This window comes from Coregonus lavaretus (assembly GCF_964263955.1).
Source record: "Coregonus lavaretus genome assembly, chromosome: 21".
Taxonomy (NCBI): domain Eukaryota; kingdom Metazoa; phylum Chordata; class Actinopteri; order Salmoniformes; family Salmonidae; genus Coregonus; species Coregonus lavaretus.
The window spans coordinates 47,683,324-47,707,779 of record NC_140008.1 but is presented as its reverse complement, the minus strand read 5'-3'; the positions used below and the strand labels follow the sequence as shown (position 1 = coordinate 47,707,779).

The window sequence follows — 24,456 nt, the reverse complement described above, 5'->3', positions numbered from 1 at the left end:
AACAGATATACAGTACCAATCAAAAGTTTGGACACACCTACTCATTCCAGGGTTTTCCTTTATTTTTACTATTTTCTACATTGTAGAATAATAGTGAAGACATCAAAACTATGAAATAACACATATGGAAACATGTTGTAACCAAAAAGTGTTAAACAAATCAAAATATATTTCATATTTGAGATTCTTCAAATAGCCACCCTTTGCCTTGATGACAGCTTTGCACACTCTTGTCATTCTATCAACCAGCTTCATGAGGTAGTCACCTGGAATGCATTTAATTTAACAGGTGTGCCTTCTTAAAAGTTAATTTGTGCAATTTAATTCCTTCTTAATGCGTTTGAGCCAATCAGTTGTGTTGTGACAAGGTAGGGGTGGTATACAGAAGATAGCCCTATTTGGTAAAAGACCTTGTCCATATTATGGCAAGAACAGCTCAAATAAGCGAAGAGAAATGACAGTCCATTATTCCTTTAAGACATGAAGGTCAGTCAATCCGGAAAATTTCAAGAATTTTGAAAGATTCTTCAAGTGCAGACGCAAAAACCATCAAGCGCTTTGATGAAACTGGCTCTCATGAATATAAAATATATTCTGATTTGTTTAACACTTTTTGCTAAATTATTCCATATGTGTTATTTCATAGTTTTGATGTCTTCCCTATTATTCTACAATGTAGAAAATAGTAAAAATAAAGAAAAACCCTTGAATGAGTAGGTGTGTCCAAACCTTTGACTGTTACTGTATATACAGTGCATTTCCAAAGTATTCAGACCCCTTCCCTTTTTCCACATTTTGTTATGTTACAGCCTTATTCTAAAATTGATTAAATTATATTTTTCTCATCAATCTACAAACAAAACCCCATAATGACAAAGCAAAAACAGGAATTTCAATTTTTCAAAATACAGAAATACCTTATTTACGTAAGTAAAGACTCGAAATTGAGTTCAGGTGCATCCTGTTTCCATTGATCATCATTGAGATGTTTCTACAACTTGATTGGAGTCCACCTGTGGTAAATTCAATTGATTGGACATTATTTGGAAAGGCACACACCTGTCTATATAAGGTTCCACAGTTGACAGTGCATGTCAAAGAAAAACAAAGCCATGAGGTCGAAGGAATTGTCCGTAGAGCTCTGACACAGGATTGTGTCGAGGCACAGATCTGGGGAAGGGTACCAAAAAATGTATCCAGCATTGAAGGTACCCAAGAACACAGTGGCCTCCATCATTCTTAAATGGAAGAAGTTTGGAACCACCAAGACTCTTCCTAGAGCTGGCCGCCTGGCCAAACTGAGCAATCGGGGGAGAAGGGCCTTGGTCAGGGAGGTGAACAAGAACCCGATAGTCACTCTGACAGAACTCCAGAGTTCCTCTGTGGACATGGGAGAACCTTCCAGAAGGACAACCATCTCTGCAGCACTCTACCAATCAGGCCTTTATGGTAGAGTTGTGAGACTGAAGCCACTCCTCAGTAAAAGGCACATGACAGCCCGCTTGGAGTTTGCCAAAAGGCACCTAAAGGACTCTCAGACCATGAGAAATAAGATTCTCTGGTCTGATGAAACCAAGATTGAACTCTTGGCCTGAATGTCAAGCGTCACGTCTGGAGGAAACCTGGCACCATCCCTAAGGTGAAGCATGGTGGTGGCAGCATCATGCTGTGGGGATGTTTTTCAGCTGCAGGGACTGAGAGACTAGTCACGATCGAGGGAAAGATGAATGGAGCAAAGTACAGAGAGATCCTTGATGAAAACCTGCTTCAGAGCACTCAGGGCCTCAGACTGGGGCAAAGGTTCACCTTCCAACAGGACAACAACCCTAAGCACACAGCTAAGACAATGCAGGAGTGGCTTCGGGACAAGTCTCTGAATGTCCTTGAGTGGCCCAGCCAGAGCCCGGACTTGAACCCGATCGAAGATCTCTGGAGAGACCTGAAAATAGCTGTGCAGCGAAGCTCCCCATCCAACCTGACAGAGCTTGAGAGGATCTACAAAGAAGAATGGGAGAAACTCCCCAAATACAGGTGAGCCAAGCTGTACCATCATACCCAAGAAGACTCGAGGCCGTAATCACTGACAAAAGTGCTTCAACAAAGTACTGAGTAAAGGGTCTGAATACTTATGTAAATTACATTTTTCAGTTTTTATTTGTGATACATTTGCAAAAATGTCTAAAAACTTGTTTTTGCTTTGTCATTATTGTGAATAGATTCATGAGGGAAAAAAACTATTTAATCAATTTCAGAATAAGGCTGTAACGTAACAAAATGTGGAAAAAGTCAAGGGGTCTGAACTCTTTCTGCGCTCATTTCAGTGAACTAATCCATTGCGGAGATCTAGACTAAAAGCAAATTCATACTTGATCCGAAATTGTGTTTGGAAGCTCCATTTGGAGAGTGTGATGCAATTGCAAAGCCTCCAGAGTCATGCAGAGGCCAAATCGAGCTCCCTACCACATCGCCATGTGCCTCCCAAATGTTTTAACAATGTGGAGGGCTCTGTATAGCTCCTCATTGACATGATTGGTTGACGGTAGGTGGGGGCGGTTAATCCTGTATAAACCCAAACTCACTTCCTTGACAACTTCCTTTACAACAGCTCTGCACTGCTCAGCAAAGCACAAGAAGTATGAATGCCCTGATTTCTGCTGAGGCCATATCACCGTGAGTGCTCGTCGGATTGACCATGCGACCAGATGCACAATGCACTTCTCTCTCCAGAATGCACTCTCTCCTGCCAATTTGTGAACATTCATTGTTTCATAGCTTCATTGTGTGAACTGTTTGCGTTTGATTGTTAGTGTATATCAATTCCCCATTACATATATCACCAGTAGTACATTTACCATTAATTCCTAATCTACAATGTTTGTTACTTTGGTTACAGTAATTTCTGTTAATGCTTTCAATATTATTATTCCAGTCTTACCGTTCTCATTGTCGGAGTGGCCACGTTGTTTGCAGAGCGCACAACCTACTCTACACATGTGAATAACACGTTTTGGTTTATTTAATTCCATTTACAAGTTTTGTCATTTTTGTAATTGTCTTTTGTTTGGTGCGCTCCTGTCAATGTTGAGTAAGGATGCGCACGCATAGAAGTAAGCCTAGAGGCTACCTGGCCTGTGCGCAAATGTAGGCATATAGACTAAATGTGCCCATTTGGGGATCTGATGGTATTTCTGATTGGCTTAAAGCACCACCACTAATGAGCTGTGGAGCTTCACAAAGTCTGTTTTTACATCCATTGAGAATTACACTAGTTCCTCAATGTATTTGAAAAATCTCGATAACCATAGCGTGAAAGGGAAAAATGTCATGCTCTGATCCAGTGGAAATGTCATAAAATAGGCCTACCTGATTAGTTCTTATCAGTGCGTGACTTGGACGGAAATAGGTTCTGGTACTCAGGAGCTCCACAATATTTTTGAGCTAATATTCTATAAGAGGAACATGAGCTCAAGCAGTAGAACATTTGAGGTGCTGATACTCAGCTCTGGTGAGCTCCTGCCTAAGTCAAGCACTGCTTCTTATCCCTTTCACAAATACCCTACAGCTGTGTCTGTCCCGAGCTCACTGGCACGGGAATATTTTATACAATGTTGCAAGTTCACTAGCACAAGCTTCGGGCCGGACCCAGTTAATAATTGATACAATGTTTCAAGTTCGTTGCAGACAAACCATGTGTAGCCAATGTGATTTATAGGATATTTATTTTTATCAGGATATTTGCTACCTGCAGGCTGTAATGTTTTTATTTTTTGGCTTTATGTAGGCAATTTTTACGTAGTTGGCAATGGCAATAGAAGTTACTTTTTAGGTTTGTATAATTTTCATTTAGATTTGGATAGAATTTTGATTAACCACATGACAATGATTTTGAGATATGAAGACGTTATTATAAATGAACTTAAACTGTTGCACAAAAATGTGCATATGAAAACCATAACTGGCACGCAGATCGGTAGAAATTGTAAGATAAATTGGTATTCCACATGAGAAAGGTTGCCGACTCCTCGTGTAGCCTATTACCGGCAACTTCAGAGGAGTAATGGCAGAATCTACGAAAGCCAGTAGGAGTGGGATCTCTGGCTCCCTCTTGAGGCATTTGTGTCTTATTTCATCAAACAGTAAGCTTAATGTGTCAGACAAGCTCAATGCATATAGTTGATTTTATTAAAACACATAGGGTGTCTATATATGAAAAAATATGTGTTTAAAAATATTGACCAATCGATTGGTCAAAAGAACAGACGACTTTCAGTCAACCAAGATTTTTTTTGGTCGGGGACAGTCCTATTGTGCTTCTCTGTAGTGTTAAAACAAAAACATTAATCTCCCTCACCTCTCTCAAGACACACACCGTGTCTACCCCAGCTAAGGCTCTGAAATGGCAGAAGTGTTGTTACAACAGTCTTCCAGCTAATTCGTTTTTGGAGTTTTGATTGAGCACTTCCAATTGATGCAAAGACCAAATTTGTTTCTTTAGCTTCCTATTGAAAGCAATTTTAGCGGCTCACTTTACAATGAACTCTCTGTCACTCCATGTCAATACATTTAACAACAACTTCACAGACTAAAGTCAGTCAGAGAGGGGACAGCTGAAACAGGTATGAGACCAAGCTACTCTTACATTACTTGTGTGTTATTTGTCCACTCAAATGTTTGTTTGTAGGCAATAGGTTTGTAACACTCTGGCTCTATGGACGTTTATATTGAGCCAGGGTTGTTCATTTTCTTGTGTTTGGGTGTATTTCATTTGGTGGTGTGTGGTATGGGTGAGTTTCATTTTGTTTGTGTCATGTGGTGATTGGTCGATGACTCCCAATCGGAGGTAACGAGTGTCAGCTGTCGGCTCGTTATCTCTGATTGGGAGCCATATATATTCTGTGTGTTTTCACCTTTGTTTTGTGGGTTATTGTTTCTGTGTTGTTGTTAGTGTGTTTCAGTATAGAACTTCACGTATCGTCTTTTGTTGTTTTTCGTGGTTTCTTTGGATTAATAAAGTCATCATGTTCACTCGCAACGCTGCGCATTGGTCCAATCCTTCAGACGATCGTGACAGAATAACCCACCACAAAAGGACCAAGCAGCGTAACAAGCGGCAACAGGACCTACCTACACAGGAGTTATGGACGCCTCCTAAGGTCTGGACATGGGAAGAGTTATTGGACGGAAAGGATCCTTGGGCACAACCGGGAGAATATCGCCTCCCTCGTGAAGAGCTGGAGGCAGCCAAAGCCGAGAGGAGGTGGTACGAGGAGGCAGCGCGAAGGCGAGGCTGGAAGCCCGTGGAAGAGAGGCAACCCCAAGAAATTTTTTGGGGGGGGCACATGGCTTGGGCAGCTGGGCAGCAGGAGGCTGCCACAGGTAGAGCTGGAGAAAAGGCTATCGGATTACGGGAGCCATTGGCGAGTAGAGGGAGGGAAGTTGTTGTGGCACGGCATGAGAGACTGAAGTGTGTTCCCAGTCTGGTCCGGTCCGTTCTTGATCCCCAGTTAAGGCCAGTGGTGGGTGTTCCCGGTACGGACCGGTCTGTTCCTACTCCACGCACCAGGTCCACGATGTGCGTCGCCAGCCCGGCCCGGCCTGTTCCGGCCACTCGCACCAGGGATAAGGTGCGCGTCGCCAGCCCAGCCCGGCCTGTTCCTGCTCCACGCACGAATCCTACGGGGTGCGTTACCAGTCGGCCAGAGTCTGCCGTCTGCCCAACGGCGCCTGAACTGCCCGTCGGCCCTATGGCGTCTGAACTGCCCGTTTGCCAAGCGCTGCTTAAGCCGCCCGTCTGTACTGAGCCTGCAAAGCCGTCCGTCTGCCATGAGCCTTCAGAGCCTTCCGCCAGACAGGAGCCGCTAGAGCCTTCCGCCAGACAGAATCATACATCTGCTATGGAATCAGCAGGAGCCGACGCAGCCCATACTAGACTGGAAGCTCGGGTTCGGGACCAGGAAGAGCAGCTCCTGCAGATGGGAGCCGCCCTGCTGGAGATGTTGACTGCAATCCGAGGCTGGGGTCCGCCTCCACCGCCAGTCTCCCAGCCAGCACCATCAGCCAGCTATGAGCAGCCAGATCCGTCAGCCAGCCATGAGCAGCCAGATCCGTCAGCCAGCCATGAGCAGCCAGATCCGTCAGCCAGCCATGAGCAGCCAGATCCGTCAGCCAGCCATGAGCAGCCAGATCCGTCAGCCAGCCATGAGCAGCCAGATCCGTCAGCCAGCCATGAGCAGCCAGATCCGTCAGCCAGCCATGAGCAGCTAGATCCGTCAGCCAGCCATGAGCAGCCAGACCCGTCAGCCAGCCATGAGCAGCCAGACCCGTCAGCCAGCCATGAGCAGCCAGATCCGTCAGCCAGCCATGAGCAGCCAGATCCGTCAGCCAGCCATGAGCAGCCAGATCCGTCAGCCAGCCATGAGCAGCCAGATCCGTCAGCCCGCCATGAGCAGCCAGGTCCGTCAGCCAGCCATGAGCAGCCAGATCCGTCAGCCAGCCATGAGCAGCCAGATCCGTCAGCCAGCCATGAGCAGCCAGATCCGTCAGCCAGCCATGAGCAGCCAGATCCGTCAGCCAGCCATGAGCAGCCAGATCCGTCAGCCAGCCAGTATCCGCCAGAGCCGTCCAGCCAGGATCCGCCAGAGCCGTCCAGCCAGGATCCGCCAGAGCCGTCCAGCCAGGATCCGCCAGAGCCGTCCAGCCAGGATCCGCCAGAGCCGTCCAGCCAGGATCCGCCAGAGCCGTCCAGCCTGGATCCGCCAGAGCCGTCCCGCCAGGATCTGCCAGAGCCGTCCCGCCTGGATCCGCCAGAGCCGTCCCGCCAGGATCCGCCAGAGCCGTCCAGCCAGGATCCGCCAGAGCCGTCCAGCCAGGATCCGCCAGAGCCGTCCAGCCAGGATCCGCCAGAGCCGTCTAGCCAGGATCCGCCAGAGCCGTCCAGCCAGGATCCGCCAGAGCCGTCCAGCAAGGATCCGCCAGAGCCGTCCAGCCAGGATCCGCCAGAGCCGTCCAGCCAGGGTCCGCCAGAGCCGTCCAGCCAGGATCCGCCAGAGCCGTCCAGCCTGGATCCGCCAGAGCCGTCCCGCCGGGATCCGCCAGAGCCGTCCAGCCTGGATCCGCCAGAGCCGTCCCGCCGGGATCCGCCAGAGCCGTCCAGCCGGGATCCGCCAGAGCCGTCCAGCCGGGATCCGCCAGAGCCGTCCAACCGGGATCCGCCAGAGCCGTCCAGCCGGGATCCGCCAGAGCCGTCCAGCCGGGATCCGCCAGAGCCGTCCAGCCGGGATCCGCCAGAGCCGTCCAGCCGGGATCCGCCAGAGCCGTCCAGCCGGGATCCGCCAGAGCCGTCCAGCCGGGATCCGACAGAGCCGACCAGCCGGGATCCGCCATTCAGCCTGGTACTGCCCCTTAGTCCGGTGCTGCCCCTGAGTCCGGTGCCGCCCCTTAGCCCGGTGCTTCCCCGTAGTCCGGTACTGCCCCTTAGTCCGGTGCTGCCCCTTAGTCCGGTGCTGCCCTTTAGCCCGGTGCTGCCCCTTAGTCCGGTGCTGCCCCTGAGTCCGGTGCCGCCCCTTAGCCCGGTGCTGCCCCGTAGTCCGGTACTGCCCCTTAGCCCGGGGCTGCCCCTTAGTTCTGTACTGCCCTTTAGTCCGGTACTGCCCCGTAGTCCGGTGCTGCCCCTTGTCCCGGTGCTGCCCCTTATCCCGGTGCTGCCCCTTATCCCGGTGCTGCCCCTTAGGCCGATGCTGCCCCTTAGTCCGGGGTTGCCCCTTAGTCCAGGTGGGGTTAGGTGGAGGGTGGTCATTGGGAGGAGGCTACCAAAGCAGGTTGTGACTGTGGTGGGGTGGGGATCACGACCGGGGCCAGAGCCGCCACCATGGACAGACGCCCACCCAGACCCTCCCCTAGTCCTGATGTTGGTGCGCCCGGAGTTCGCACCTTTAGGGGGGGGTACTGTAACACTCTGGCTCTATGGACGTTTATATTGAGCCAGGGTTGTTCATTTTCTTGTGTTTGGGTGTATTTCATTTGGTGGTGTGTGGTATGGGTGAGTTTCATTTTGTTTGTGTCATGTGGTGATTGGTCGATGACTCCCAATCGGAGGTAACGAGTGTCAGCTGTCGGCTCGTTATCTCTGATTGGGAGCCATATATATTCTGTGTGTTTTCACCTTTGTTTTGTGGGTTATTGTTTCTGTGTTGTTGTTAGTGTGTTTCAGTATAGAACTTCACGTATCGTCTTTTGTTGTTTTTCGTGGTTTCTTTGGATTAATAAAGTCATCATGTTCACTCGCAACGCTGCGCATTGGTCCAATCCTTCAGACGATCGTGACAAGGTTTGCTATACACCTGTATTAAAACGGTTCCCTTGCTAAGAATATTCCTTATAAACAATATTATTTCAGGCTACTTCTTTACATTTTAGTAATTTAGCAGATGCTCTTATCCAGAGCGACTTACAGTAGTGAGTACATACTATTTCATACTGGTCCCCCGTGGGAATGGAACCCATAACCCTGGCGCTGCAAGCACCATGCTTTACCAACTGAGCCACACGAAAAAATGTGTTTAGAAAAAACAAACACATTTATTTTCTTTATTCCTCATCTGCAGTTTAGGCCGAACATCTTTGTCTTCACCAATGGTAACCATTTCCCTCTATTCCTCTCTCTTTCCTCCTCTCCTCTCCTCTCCTCTCCTCTCCTCTCCTCTCCTCTCCTCTCCTCTCCTCTCCTCTCCTCTCCTCTCCTCTCCTCTCCTCTCCTCTCTCCCTCCTCTCTCTCCCTCTCCTCCCCTCTCCCGAGCAAGTCAGATGCTCTGGTCTTATTTGATTGCATAGGAAAAGTGCAGTGGTAGAGCAAACACCCTTGTGAGATATGATGACAAATAGGGCCAGATCCCAGTAAATTACTTTCCGCTGAAATCGAAATTTAATTCAGTTTGTTGCTCGGCGAGATGAAGTAATCTTAATTGTGGATTCAGAAGGCTGATAGACGGAAAGCTGGAGCAAGCATTTCATTATCAAGAGGCAAGAGAGGGAGAGTGAGAGGGAGAGAGAGAAAAAAAAGGAAAATGGGAGAGAGAAGTTTAGGGACGAAAGAGGTGAGCAGAAGCAAATCTAAAGTGTTGACACCATGATTGAAAAGGTTAACCCATGTACGTTATATATCACCCCAGTAGCTACAGGTTTCTAATGGAAACCGCACTACTGACAGAGCATTCTACCCGAGTCCTAATGGCAAAAGCACTATGTCTCCGCCTAGATGTACAATCAAATCCTCTTAGGCCCTGATTTCTTATGTTCCTAGTTATTATTAGGTAGCAAAACAATTTGCAGTGAAAGGTAATACGTAGTTCAGTCGCTAGAAGCTTTTGGAGAGCAGGCAGGCAGGCAGACTACCAGTTTCATTTGGTTTCCTGGTATTGCTATGATTTTATATTCCCCTCATATCAAAAATATCAATTTTGTTGTGTGTGTGGGCATCATTGCCATTTCCATAAGCTTGGGATTGAAGTCATTTAAAGCAAAGTCCGTTTTTTGATAATTTCATAGTGGGGATAAATATCAATACCCACAGGAAAACATGGTCACAAATATTTTATTGCAACATTGTACTCTGTATATTGATAATATGCTCTTTGTAGTATCTCTCCAACAGATTACAGTGCTAAATGAAAGTATTGCATTTCATATGGAAATTGTACACTCCTTCTTTTCCCCACCAACTACAGTAGGCCTTAGATCTATGCATGGAGTAATACGGATTTGAATAGTACAGTTGATGTTAATGGTTATATTTCTATATGCATTTCTAATGTATTTATTCTCTTCTCCTATAGGTTATTTGGGAACAGTGGGGCGTGCAGTGCTTGTGGTCAGTCCATTCCCGCCAGTGAACTGGTCATGAGGGCACAAGGCCAGGTGTACCATCTCAAGGTGAGCCCTTTCTCTAACCTCTGACCTTTAACTTCCTCAAATAATAATACTATGCCATTTAGCAGATGCTTTTATCCAAAGCGACTTACAGTCATGCGTGCATACATTATTATATATTGTTTTTGTGTATGGGTGGTCCCGGGGATCGAACCCACTACCTTGGCGTTACAAGCGCCGTGCTCTACCAGCTGAGCTACAGAGGACCACCTAACCAGGGTCCTGTTCATTAGGGCATGCACAAAGTTGTAAAGTATAATTTCTTATTGGATAAATCATAGGTAGTCCCTCCTTGTTTCTGACCGTTTTCTTCCGTTTGGTACCTAATGAAAACGACCCTGACCTCACATAATGTCCTGTTAGAAATCACACCAGTAAAAGATACACAATATCAGCATTAGCACTTTAAGCAATAAACATAGTTCTAATTACTTGGTAATAGCTAACTTTAGGGCTTATTTATAACTGTATAATTAATTTTACTAGGTGAATAATTTGTGTGCTAGGTTACATGTTATGAAAGCTTTTAAGGATTTGTTTACAACACTTTAGGAGCTGTTTAGCACATAGTCTTGTTTTGATAGTGTTGCGCAAGACAACCTTTATTAATTAAACACCACATAATGACTTATTTATGGGTAATTTGGATAAAAAGTGAAATGAGCTTTACCATAATAACTTTCACTTGTACATTTTGTTGTCGGTGTGGTTGTTTTCTCGTCTGACGTCTTAGTGTGTGCTTTTGTGTGTGTGAGCGTGTCTATGTCCCAGTGTTTTCACCTCTCTCTCTCTCTCTCTCTCTATTTATCTATCTCTCTCTCTCTCTCTCTCTCTCTCTCTCTCTCTCTCTCTCTCTCTCTCTCTCTCTCTCTCTCTCTCTCTCTCTCTCTCTCTCTCTCTCTCTCTCTCTCTCTCTCTCTCTCTCTCTCTCTCTCTCCCACAGTGTATTCATGTTCTCTCTCTCTCTTTGTTCCCCCACAGTGTTTCACGTGTTCTACCTGTCGGAACCGGCTGGTCCCAGGCGACAGGTTCCACTATATCAACGGCAGTCTGTTCTGTGAACACGACAGACCCACAGCACTCATCAATGGGCATTTGAGTTCACTGCAGACGAACCCACTACTGCCCGACCAGAAGGTATGTACTGAAGGAGACACTTGTCAATGAAATAGAAATGAAAAATAACAATACTGGCACACAGTTGAATGCACTTATTGAAGGTCTTCGTCAGGCTTGAAACCTACCTAAACTAACTCTCTATCAGCTAATGAACGACATCTGTGTTTCTAGCTTGAGCACTGGAGGTTGTAGGCCAATGGTTCTCAAACTGGAGAGACACCTGTCACTCCTGAAACCTGAGAGAAACAAAGATAGATCACTGTTGAATGTTTCCGCAGTTTATTGAGTACAACGTTTTGACCTGAAGGTCTTCGTCAGGCTTGAAACATATCTAACAAAACTTTCTGTTTGTCAGCTAATTAATGACAACTTGTTTAGCTTGACCGCTTGAGGTTGTAGCCTTCTTAATGATTTTTGATTGAAACAGAATAAAACTCAGCATCTTTAGATAGACATTTAGATTGAGATGGGAAATAAAGATACAAATGAAAAGAACAACTGTATGTACAGTGCATTCGTAAATTATTCAGTCCCCTTCCCTTTTTCCACATTTTGTTACATTACAACCTTATTCTAAAATGGATAAAAAATAAAATAAAAACTCATTAATCTACACACCATACCCCATAATGACAAAGCGAAAACAGGTTTTTAGAAATCTTTGCAAATGTATAAAAAAATAAAACATTAAATACCTTATTTACATAAGGATTCAGACCCTTTGCTATGAGATTCGAAATTGAGCTCAGGTGCATCCAGTTTCCATTGATCATCCTTGAGATGTTTCTACAACTTGATTGGAGTCCACTTGTGGTAAATTCAATTGATTGGACATGATTTGGAAAGGCACACACCTGTCTATATAAGGTTCCACAGTTGACAGTGAAGACCTTTATGGTAGAGTGGCCAGACAGAAGCCACTCCTCAGTAAAACGCACCTGACAGCCCACTTGGGGTTTGCCAAAAGGCACCTAAAGGACTCTCAGACCATGAGAGCCTGAATGCCAAGTGTCACGTCTGGAGGAAACCTGGCACCATCCCTACGGTGAAGCTTGGTGGTGGCAGCATCATGCTGTGGGGATGTTTTTCAGCGGCAGGGACTGGGAGACAAGTCAGGATCAAGGGAAAGATGAATGGAGTTAAGTACAGAGAGATCCTTGATTTTTCTTAAAACTGCATTGTTGGTTAAGGGCTTGTAAGTAAGCATTTCACTGTAAGGTCTACACCTGTTGTATTCGGGCGCATATGGCAAATACAATTTGATTTGATTTGATTTTGATGAAAACCTGCTCCAGAGCGCACAGGACCTCAGACTGGAGCGAAGGTTCACCTTCCAACAGGACAATGACCCTAAGCACACAGCCAAGACAACGCAGGAGTGGCTTCGGGACAAGTCTCTGAATGTTCTTGAGTGGCCCAGCCAGAGCCCGGACTTGAACCCGATCGAACATCACTGAAGAGACCTGAAAATAGCTGTGCAGCGAAGCTCCCCATCCAACCTGACAGAGCTTGAGAGGATCTGCAGAGAAGAATGGGAGAACTCGCCAAATTCAGGTGTGCCATGCTTGTAGCGTCATACCCAAGAAAACTCAAGGCTGTAATTGTTGCCAAAGGTGCTTCAACATAGTACTGAGTAAAAGGTCTGAATACTTATGTAAATGTGATATTTCAGTTTTTGTTTTGTTTTGTTTTTTAAAATGTCTAACAAACCTGTTTTTGCTTTGTCATTATGGGGTATTGTGTGTAGATTGATGAGGACAAAATCAATTTAATCCATTTTAGAACAAGGCTGTAACTTAACAAAATGTGGAAAAAGTCAAGGGTTCTGAATACTTTCCGAATGCACTGTAACTAGTTACATACAGTATAGTATCTACATAGACTATTCAGAAACAATAACCACTGTTTTCCAGTGTGTGCTGAATACCTGTAGATCTCGGATCTAGGGCCAGAGGAAAATAGTGATTTCATTCAGTCAGAAGCGGATTTGTAACTTGAAGTGAGACAACGTCTAAGCAAGCCTAACACCAGTCAACAAGGGGCGTGGTTGCAGGTAGCTACAAAAAACAACAACACACCCTTAATTTCTCTCGCAACGTTTTGTATAGTGATGATTATGTATTGACAAGATTGATTAATTGACTCTTTACTGCAAGCAGCACTGCAATAGATAATACATCTTATTGACCAAAGATTATAAAAAATGTTGGACAGGGCGATAGATTTTTCCATCATTCGTGGTTGGAGCACATTTGACTTTTCAGTCATGATGAGTGGCAGTCGGACTGCATTGAGTTATTACAGTTAGTACCAGGCCTGAGATGTGAAGGCAGGGTCCACGCTTATACATACTTATAACAATATAAAGCATTATACCATATTACACATATGATGCTGTTTGTGGATCAAATCAAATCAACCTTTAGTCAAAGTGCATTTAAAATCGCAACAGACAATCAAATGAAAGAAATAAGTAAAAGCAAATAGGAAGCGGATGATGAGGAAAAAGTTCCTGTGACACTTCCTATGAATAATTCCCCCTTCATAATGCATTATAAGCCATGACATAGGTGCTTATAAATGCAATTAGAATGCATTATGAAGAGGATGTTTATAAGAAGTGTTACTAAAGTTCCTGTTTGGCTATTTTACGCTCGTCCTGGTTAAGGATTGTATCTCCCCTCCAGCTGAAGCCAATCACTGTCGATCAGACCACTCATTTACTCCACTGCACCACACACACATAATAACATTAGTTTAATGTTATATAATAAACATTAGTATAACATTAGTTTATTCACTCCCTCTGTCTGCCATGCCAGTGGGTGATCATATGGTTGCCTGGACTCTCATAACACTACGTTAATAGTGCTTCATCTGTCTGTCTCTGATGAGATAGTAGGGGTGTTTGTTTGTGTGTGTGTGCATGCATGTTTGTTCAGTAGAGGGAGGAGTTGTGCTCTGAGTACATCTGAGTCATACTGAAAAAGGAGTGATATTGTTGGGACTAGGAGCATGTATTTCACCTTGAGGGGTGCTGCAAGAGAGAGAGAGAGAATGGAGGAGATGAGAGAGAGAGAACTCCATTAAGCCCTCTTCTCCTCCCTTCATTCCTCCCCTCTCACTCCATCACGAGGCCTTGTAGGGCTTCGTAACTTTTACAAATCAGCACTAAGAGCACCTCACATTCAAATTGAAAGCCTTTGCATTATCTAGCTTAATTTTAAATGTCTGTTTAAGCCTCACTCTCACCCCTCCACTGACATGGCTCTCTCACCACGCAGGGTGCAATAAATATTATTTATGCACAAACATCAATTCTAGTGAAAACAGCTGAATCATTCATGCTAAAATTCAATCTGAATATTGGCTCCGGTGTTTTTAATTATAGTAGAGGAGAGAGAATTATTAACACATACGCACACACACACACACACACACACACACACACCAGCTACATTGTTTAAAGAGAGTTTGTGTAATCTCCTTGAATCTCCTTAAAATGAAATGCTTAAAATGATCTTGCTGAGGAGGCACTTTATTGGATGTGGATTATTTATATTATTTTCCCGTATTGGAATGCACTCAAGTGCATTGCAACGTTTCCTAATGGGTTGCAGTGCTAGAAGCTCTCCTCGTCCTCCTCTTTAGTTTTGCAAAACACAATTACAGTAATCACAGTCGTTGTAACTCTTCCAGCAGTTTCAACAGCACAACACACTGTAGAATCAGAGAAATGTTCCAAAACACAGCGTAAAAAATAAGAACAAATAGCGGTCCCATCTAATGTGTATATAAATCGCTCTGACTGTCCATTGGCCTGACTGAATCTTTATTCATTTTTTTATTTTCTTGTTGTGGGGGCTACATTCACAATACAGAAATTCATATAATTGAAAATTTTTAGCTCGTATTCCACCCATGGGCTGCCACTCAAAAATAATAATAATAATTTACAAAAGGTACACAAATACAAAGCATTGATCACCATGATCACAACACAAAGCCAAAAAATAACAATAAAAAAAAAATCAAAAAAAAAATCCCTCCAACCACCCACCTCCCACGCCCCACCTGGAAATAATGTTTTCCACCCCCTCCCACCCCCCTAGCAACTAGGCTTGCTTGTCATTTGGACCATTGGGGGGATGCAAAAGACCGCCCTCCAAATCGCAAGGCATTATTGGGAAATATTGGAGTATGGGCATGCCATTTTGTTTCCCAGTTACATTGATGTAAAATTTTGCGCCAGGTAGAGATTGTGTGAGCAATAATAGGAGCAAAGCGTAGCTTACATTGTTTAAGGGATATATCAGTGAACACCACCTCTTCCAGGGCAATATGAGATGCCATATTTCTCTCTATAGTCAGCAAGGGGGCAGAATAACCATGTCTAAACCAATTTAGGATGGTTTGAAATGCTAGTGCCTGGAAATACAATTTAAAGATTGGTACGGATAGTGCTCCTACATCTTTCCCTCTTTGTAAGTTTGTTAATTTTATTCGGGATCACTTACCTTGTCATATAAATTTAGAAAATGCACTATGGATTTTATCCCATAGCCAGAAGGGGGAGACAAGAGAAGCATTTAAATATAGATATTCTGCCGGTTAAAGCAACTAGGATGTTAGTCCATCTACTGAGGTCAGGTTGAATTGATTTGAGCTTTACATTTACGTCATTTAGCAGACGTTCTTATCCAGAGCGACTTACAGTTAGTGAGTGCATACATTTTACACACTGGCCCCCCGTGGGAAACGAACTCACAACCCTGGCGTTGCAAGCGCCATGCTCTACCAACTGTGCTACAGGGGACTAACTATCTGTAAAAATTTCTGGCAATGGTTTTATCCAAGGAAGGAAATACTGTATATCTATTCCCAAATATTAAAAATGAGAAACGATCGGGATTCCATAAGTATAGATGGAGTCCTCCAACGGGGTCTTGAGAGGCAGTAGGGCAGATTTGGTTAGATTTATTTTATAACTTGAGATGGAGCTGAATTTGTCTATGAACTTCAAAGCGTTTGAGATGCATTTTTTTAATGAGATAACGTCATCTGTAGAATTAATTTCGATTGTTGAATTGCCTGGGCCAGGGGCTCCATAGACAATAAAAATAGCAGAGGTGAGATGGGATCGCCTTGTCTGAACAGAACAGAGAAGGAATTGCCTGTTATTACTATGACTGAGGGATTGGCATAATGTATTTTAATCATATTAATGAAATTGGAGCCAATATGTTCCAAAACCGACAAAGTAATGACCATTCTCTCAAAAGCTTTTTCTGCATCGAGAGATGGGAGAACACCTTTCTGATGATTTTGTAAGGGTCTTGTCTGAAAGGACTGTCCTTTGCCCCCACATACTCAACTAATGATTTCTACACAAAGATTGACCTATTTAGTTTCCACAGAAATCTACATTTGAAGGCCTGGTACAAGCAGAACACCTTTCCAACTACAGACACCAGTGTTTCAGGTCATCAGTTTCTGTGCCCTCAAAAACTGCTTTTGAGCACAAGTCCACTTCGCAGAATGCCTTACTAAACACATTTGCCTAGAAGGTGAATTTTGATGTGGAGAATCTGTTTAAGGGTAAAAGTGACTCTAACGAAATGTGACGTATCCTTTCTAAGACAGAGAACAATGCAATTGAATCCTTGTCCAGAAATGGACAGATTGTTGTTTAAAAAGCAGACAAAGGTCGCACTACAGTAGTGTGGGGTAAGAACAAATATGTGACAGAAGCCTACCATCAATTAGACAATGCTGAATTCTACCAATCTCTTACCTTCAACCCTACAGAGGACCTCAAACCTGAATTGAAAGGGATCCTCACAGAAGCTAAGGAGAATGGCTACATTTCAGATAATGAGTTGACATTTATTTTCAATCCACGTATGGCTTCTTATTATCTTCTTCCAAAAGTCCACAATAATCTTGAAAACCCCCCAGGCATTAGTGGTAATGAAAGCCTGACAGAACCCATCTCCAAGTACATTGATTACTTATTAAGCCTTTTCTGCCATCACTCCCATCCTATCTTGAAGACACCACAGATGTGTTGAACAAAATTAAATAACTGAACAACATTTGCACCACTTCATTTTTAGTTACAATGGATGTGGAGTCTCTATACACCACCAGCAATGCACCATTTCTTGAGTACTCGGCCTGAGACTGAGATGCCTCCCACATAATTAATTGTCTCACTGAATGAATGGGCTCTTAATAATAATAACATATATGTCTTCCAGGGCCGTATCTTTAAACAAGTCAAAGGATGTGCCATGGGAGCTTGCTACAGCCCTTCCTACACTGGAAATTACTTCATTTTGGATCCTTCTAAAAACCAGTTCTTTTACAGGATTATATGGTGGGGACACTATATTGATGATGTTTGCCTGTTCTGGTCTGGCTCAGAAGATGAACTTATTTCCTTCCACCAATACCTTAACAGCATTAAATCAAATAAAGTAATATCAAATTGTTTTTGTCACATGCTCTGAATACAACAGGTGTAGACCTTACCGTGAAATGCTTACTTACAAGCCCTTAACCAACAATGCAGTTGAAGAAATAGACTTAAGAAAATATTTACTAAATAAACTAAAGTAACAAAAAATTATTAATAATAATAATAATAATCACAATAATGGGGCTATATACAGGGGGTACAGGTACAGAGTCAATGTGCGGGGGTACAGGTTAGTCGAGGTAATTTGTACATGTAGGTAGGGGTAAAGTGACTATGCATAGATAATAAACAGTGAGTAGTAGCAGTTTAAAAACAAATGGGTGGGGGGGTCAATGTAAATAGTTTGGGTAGCCATTTGATTAATTATTCAGCAGTCTTATGACTTGGGGGTAGAAGGTGTTAAAGAGCCTTTTGGACCTAGACTTCGGTACCGCTTGCCGTGCAGTAGCAGAGAGAACAGTCTATGACTTGGGTGACTAGAGTCTTTGACAATTTTTTGGGCCTTCCTCTGACACCGCCTAGTACATAGTACTGAGCTGTACGCACTACCCTCTGTAGAGCCTTACGGTCGGATGCCGAGCAGTTGCCATACCAGGCGGTGATGCAACCGGTCAGGATGCTCTCGATGGTGCAGCTATATAACTTTTTGAGGAACTGGGGACCCATGCCAAATCTCCTGAGGGGGAAAAGGCATTGTCGTGCCCATTTCACGACTTTCTTAGTGTGTTTGGACCATGATAGTTTGTTGGTGATGTGGACACCAAGGAACTTGAAACTCTCGATCCACTCCATTACAGCCCCATCGATGTGAATGGGGGCGTGTTCGGCCCTCCTTTTCCTGTAGTCCACGATCATCTCCTTTGTCTTGCTCACGTTGAGGGAGAGTTTGTTATCCTGGCACCCCACTGCCAGGTCTCTGACCTCCTCCCTATAGGCTGTCTCATCATTGTCGGTGATCAGGCCTACCACCATTGTGTCATCACCAAACTTAATGATGGTGTTGGAGTCATGCTTGGCCACGCAGTCGTGGGTGAACACGGAGTACAGGAGGGGACTAAGCATGCACCCCTGAGGGGCCCCCGTGTTGAGGATCAGCGTGGCAGATGTGTTGTTGCGTTCCCTTACCACCTGTAGGTGGCCCTTCAGGAAGTCCAGAATCCAGTTGCAGAGGGAGGTGTTTAGTCCCAGGGTCCTTAGCTTAGTGATGAGCTTTGTGGGTACTATGGTGTTGAACGCTGAGCTGTAGTCAATGAACAGCATTCTCCCATAAGTGTTCCTTTTGTCCAGGTGGGAAAGGGCACTGTGGAGTGCGATTGAGATTGTGTCATCTGTGGATCTGATGGGGCGGTATGCGAATTGGAGAGGGTCTAGGGTTTCCGGGATGATGGTGTTGATGTGAGCCATGACCAGCCTTTCAAAGCACTTCATGGCTATCGACGTGAGTGCTACGGGTTGGTAGTCATTTAGGCAGGTTACTTTAGTGTTCTTGGGCACAGGGACTATGGTGGTCTGCTTGAAACATGTAGGTATTACAGACTCGGTAAGGGAGAGGTTGAAAATGTCAGTGAAGACACTTGCCAGTTGGTCCGATCATGCTCTGAGTACACGTCCTGGTAATCCGCCTTGTGAATGTTGAGCTGTTTAAAGGTCTTGCTCACATCGGCTACGGAGAGCGTGATCACACAGTCGTCCGGAACAGCTGATGCTCTCATGCATGTTTCAGTGTTACTTGCCTCAAAGCGAGCATAGAAGTAATTTAGCTCGTCTGGTAGGCTTGTGTCACTGGTTCGGAGAGTGTGAGTAATCGCCATTGAGGTGAGTAATCGCCGTTCTGAAATCCAGAAGCTCTTTTCGGTCATAAGAGACGGTAGCAGCAACATTATGTACAAAATAAGTTACAAACAATGCGAAAAAACACACGAAATAGCACAGTTGGTTAGGAGTCCGTAAAACGGCAGCCGTCCCCTCCGGCGCCATTGTACTTATGACCCTAACATCAAACTAATTATGGAGTACAGCAAGGATAACATTAATTTTTTTGACCTTGACATCAGTAGAAATGAGAAAGGCTGTTTGCACACATCAATCTTTAGGAAGCCTACAGATGGGAATGTCATTCATGGAGACGGTTTCCACCCCAAATGGCCAATTCCAAAGAGTCTGCAGAATTTGTGATCAGGGAACAGACTACTGTGTCAAATCTGCTGAATTGAGCAGGGGGTATAGCAGTCAGGTCCTGAAAGACACAGGAACAATGGCCGGACAACTTGACAGAAATAATCATTAAAAACAATTGGGGAATCATCCAAAGTGATATGCTACTATGTCTTCTCAGAGCCACCAGTCATAAGCTTTAATAGATGTCCTACCCTAAATGACAAATTAGTCGACAGCTACCTTCCTGGTGACTCAAAAGACTTGGCTAGACCACAAACCCAGGGGTTCTTTTAAATGCAACCAGCGCAACCGTTGCAGAAATATTGCACAGAAAAAGTATCTTGTTGACACAGCTTCTAAAACATAGTATTTAGTCAAGCATTTCATTAACTGTATTAAAGGTATTCTGCTTTGGATGGGGGGGGCAAACACAGGAGAAGTTTATACGCTAAATAAAACCCCTGGAAAGGGGGGTCTGAGCTGGCAACCCTGACGTAGCATAGTTACAATCTGATGCTGCATTCAAAACAACCGGGAACTGGGAAATCTCAGACTTCAGTGCTTTCAAGACAACTGGGAACTCAAGAAAAAACGAGGTCCTTCTGGGAAAATTATTTTTGAACGGTCATCCAACTTGGAATTCCAACAAGGGAACTCCGGCTTCTTTCTAGAGCTCCGACTTTCCGACCTGAAGATCACTGACGTCATGATTTGACCTCGTATTTTTCAGAGTTCCCAATTGTCTTGAAAACACCATAAGTCAACCGAGTGAACCATTCCTTCACCTCGTTTTGTTATAACATATTTGGTCTGACAGACGCTTACGTGACAAGCAGAATGCATTGTATGATGTCAGCAAACATGGCGCCACACATTGCTGACAAATAGCTTAGCATTAGCTCATCATAATCAGTACAACCTTCAAAAAATACCTTTGCTGTCATCTAGTGGGCATATTGCTTTATTGCCCTCTGCTATTTTTGGACTGCTGTGGTCCATGTTTGCTGTGATCTAGTGTACTCTAAAATATATGGCTCTCAACTCTCACCAATTTGCCCAGTCCTATTCAAGGCTAGAATATCTGTATTTTCTCGTGGTTCTAATGCGTCTAGCCTTGATTTGCATTTTAATAACATATCTATTTCACTTTTTTATGTATAGTATTGTTTACTAGGGGTTGTCCAATGAATTCTGTAACCACTCCCTCTTCAAATCAGGGTTGATTGGAACATTTTAAATCTTTGTTTCCATTGAATATGCCATACAAATAAAGGCATTTTAATTAATTACAGGAAGAGTGCCTTGGTCCTCCTTTCTTTTTGATGTCCAATTCACCACTTTCACCAAAGAGCACCTTCTTTCTACAAAGACCCACTATTGTGTGCCTTAGCAGCAGCGCATCCCTTCCTTCTTTTATCTACAAATGTTTTGTGCCTGTTTGAATAGAAAGTGTATTATTTTGCTTTAGGGTTATGAGTTTGCCAGGCATTGATGAGGTGGTAATCCGAGAGTAAATGTTGGAGAGCCTTGGTTGCCTGTGGATTGTAGTTGGTCTTATTAGATTTGTCCCGCATGTCCAGAATGGCGTTCTGTCTGTTCCAATAACCAGTTGGAATTCAGTTAATTCTAACAATATGCTGTTCAGAGAATCAAAAAACGTAGGATCATATGAATTTGGATCATACACATTAATAATGGCAATTTTCTTCCCATTATGGATACATTTAAGGAAAGGGATTCTGCATTATTGGTCTTCGCCTTCATCAAGGCTGGGGATTTGGAGTTTCTTATGTATGATTAGGATTACACCCTTTGTTTTGTTTTGGGGCTGATGAAAAAGCAGCCAGTTTGTAAAAATGGTTCTCTGTTCAATGTGCGTCCTTTTGGAACAGGTGTGTTTCTTGGAGCATTGTTATATCAATATAGTTTCTTGCTAGAATATAAAGACAGCTGGAACATTTGATAGGACTATTAAGGGCTTTCAAATTCCACGAGAGAATAGTATTCAATAGTTTTTTCTAAACTGTAATTGTTATTGTTAGTGTTGATGTAAAAGAAAAAGCAGGACCCACAGGGAAACCCACGCATTGGTCACTCCCCACCCAGAAGACTCTCTCTATAAACTATTCCCTGCCACCCCACTTCCCTACCCCCTTTCCCCAGCCTCCCTCCTCCTCCCTAGCCCCCAGCCCCTATTCCCCGGTTCCCCCCACCCTGCACAATCATTACAGGGTTGTAGCATAATGACGAGTGTCAGCCTTACATATGGAGTCTCTTAAGCAGCATATTTTTGGTCTTAAGGTATTAAAATATAATAAGAATAAAGTAAAACAAAATAAGTAACGAATTCAGACCTTTACAATTAAGTTAGCAGACTTGATGAGTAAGGGTTGGTAATGAGGAAAAAGACTGAGAATGAAAACAAAGATATGACAGATATGCCTAATGCCTAAACCATCAGAAATAGGATAACTGTAGAACCAATAGCCCTTAATCCATTACCTTCATTTATTAATCGCACTATGCTTTAAATGACCTTAAATCAAAATGTGCTTTCCTTTAAGTGCTCTATACTAGCTACTAACAAAAGAAGAGGGTATGTGCAAAAAGTTAAGTATATACTCTAGATCTTATATAACAGTTCATCATTGCCTGTAGCGCAAGTCCTCCCTGTGCGATATATTCAGTAGCATAAACAGAGGGGGACAGCAATCAACAGGAAGAAAAAGCAAACAAAAGCAAAAAAAGAAATTGTGTAGTTGTAGCCCAAATGAAACAAAAATGTGTAGGGGGATAGCTACCAACTTATTTTGCCATATTTAGCCCACATTGAGCCACACAAGAAAACAGTCAGAGTACATATGACACCTCCATATATTGTCCATTGTTCATTAATTGGCATGGAGTAATCACTGTGTAAATGTCCTGGACCGTAGGCAACATAATTATAACAAGTTCAATGCTCAGCAATAATAGCAATATTGTTCCTTGTACCCAAACATGAGGGGTGTCCTCATCATTGTCTTATGCTGAGGGCAACATCATAGCCATAGGCTAGGCTACATGATTGTGCATGGATAACATACCTGAATAATGAGCCACTCATGGGGTTCCATCTGTCGGCTTGTCCCCTTGTGTGTTGGGTTTGATGTGCTTATCGAAGAAGTATTGAGCTTCCTTGGCAACGGAAAATGTGTGTGTTGTGTTCTGGAAGGTCAAGATGAGTTTTGCTGGGTGGATGAAGCTGCTTCTCAGGTTTAGCTTGCGTAGCTGATCTCAACTCATTGTTCGTCTCCCTCTGTTTTAGCAGTTCGGCAATCAAGTCTGTGTAGATGCTGATCCTCTTCCCTGCATAGGTCAGACCCCCGGATTCCGCTGCAAGGCGAACAATTTGCTGCTTAACTTCAAAACTGTAGATCCGTACGATCATAGAGCGAGAGCAGTTGCAGAGTGGACCCAGCTTCTCCTGCCTGAACAGTTCTTCCAAAAGATTGCTCATGAAGGAAGTTGGGTTGCCCGCTTTCACACCAGTTTCAAGTCCTGTGACGGACACATTGAATTTACTGGAATAATTTTTAGCTGATTACGTTTTCTCTTTTAGGACCGTTGTTAGAATTATAAGGAAAAACATACTTTATAAATGTGCTTCAAAGTTAATGCAGAGGACATACGGTAGCAGATGGCTCATAAAGCCTCACTGATCAATAAATTAAGCTCATGCTTTAAAGGAGCTGGCAAAAGCGATTTTGAAACGTTGCTTCTGTTTGCGATATCAGACAGACAGGAGGAGTGAATATTGACTTTATTGTTGTTGTCATGTAACAGTTTACTTTTCAGGTAAACTGTTCAAATCTTTTCAATCGGTTAAATTTTTTTAAAGCTAGTTTGACTGTCAAAGATACTCATTATTATGCCCTATTGCAACATTTCGCAACTTCTAACATTTCTTCTCTCTTTGTTCCTGTCCCTCAGGTGTGTTAGGAGGGAGGTGTGCAAGAAGCATGTCGCGTGCCTTCATTTTGCCCTCAGCCATTGTCACCCAAGACTTTTTCAGATCACCATCCTGCCCCTCTGGCCCTGCCCCCAGGCCCCCGTGCTTTCCAGGCCCCCAGACTCTTACCTGAGCCCCCAGGCAACCTCTTCAATCTACCAATACCACTGCTTCTCTCAGAACAATACTCACCCGAGCCCCCACCCCTACTCCCCTTTACGGGCGGATACCCTTGTGCACATGATGCGCCTGAGATGTGATTCTGACCCTGGACTAAAAAGTGACTTTATCAGAACTGGAGGGACATAAAGAAAGATGAGAAGAGGAACTGAGCTGAGGACGGATGGACAAAAATAGAGATAGAGAGAGAGAGAGGAAAATACAAATTAAGCTAATCAAGTTGCAGTTGTTTTTCAAATCTGTAGACAGCATCACATTTGTTTTTAAAAAAGTATTGGGGAAAGAAACTACTGTCTCCTTTTTATTTGTTTGTTCCTATGTTTCTTTTATATCCTCCTTTACTTACAACATGGGTATTTCCTCGTTCCATATTTTAAGGGAATGTGTTTCGATTTCAGTGGTATATAAAAGAAGACTGGGTTAAGAAGTATCCGTGGCTTATTTGTGGAAAACAAAAATCATGATGAGCACTCTTGGTGTATTTGTAAAACTACCATGTATTTCTGCCTGTAAATGTTTCTGTCCCGACATGGCTACAGCACATTCTACTCCTGACACACAGCCTAAAGGACGAGACACACCGTGCTGACCAACGGCTAAAAGC

General features: G+C 43.9%; 1 protein-coding gene across 1 annotated transcript in view; it reads left to right on the top strand.

Moving 5' to 3' along the window:
- The window catches only part of LOC311149177 (LIM domain transcription factor LMO4), a gene marked incomplete at both ends in the record, with an annotated part of 52,309 nt that extends 28,328 nt beyond the window's left edge, over positions 1-23,981 (top strand). The window contains 4 exons of the mRNA XM_084186257.1: positions 9,831-9,927; positions 10,906-11,061; positions 22,989-23,101; positions 23,654-23,981. Of these exons, the coding sequence (XP_084042383.1) occupies positions 9,831-9,927; positions 10,906-11,061; positions 22,989-23,101; positions 23,654-23,981 (694 nt within the window). The remainder of the gene's footprint in view (positions 1-9,830; positions 9,928-10,905; positions 11,062-22,988; positions 23,102-23,653) is intronic.
- Positions 23,982-24,456: the final 475 nt, after the last annotated feature.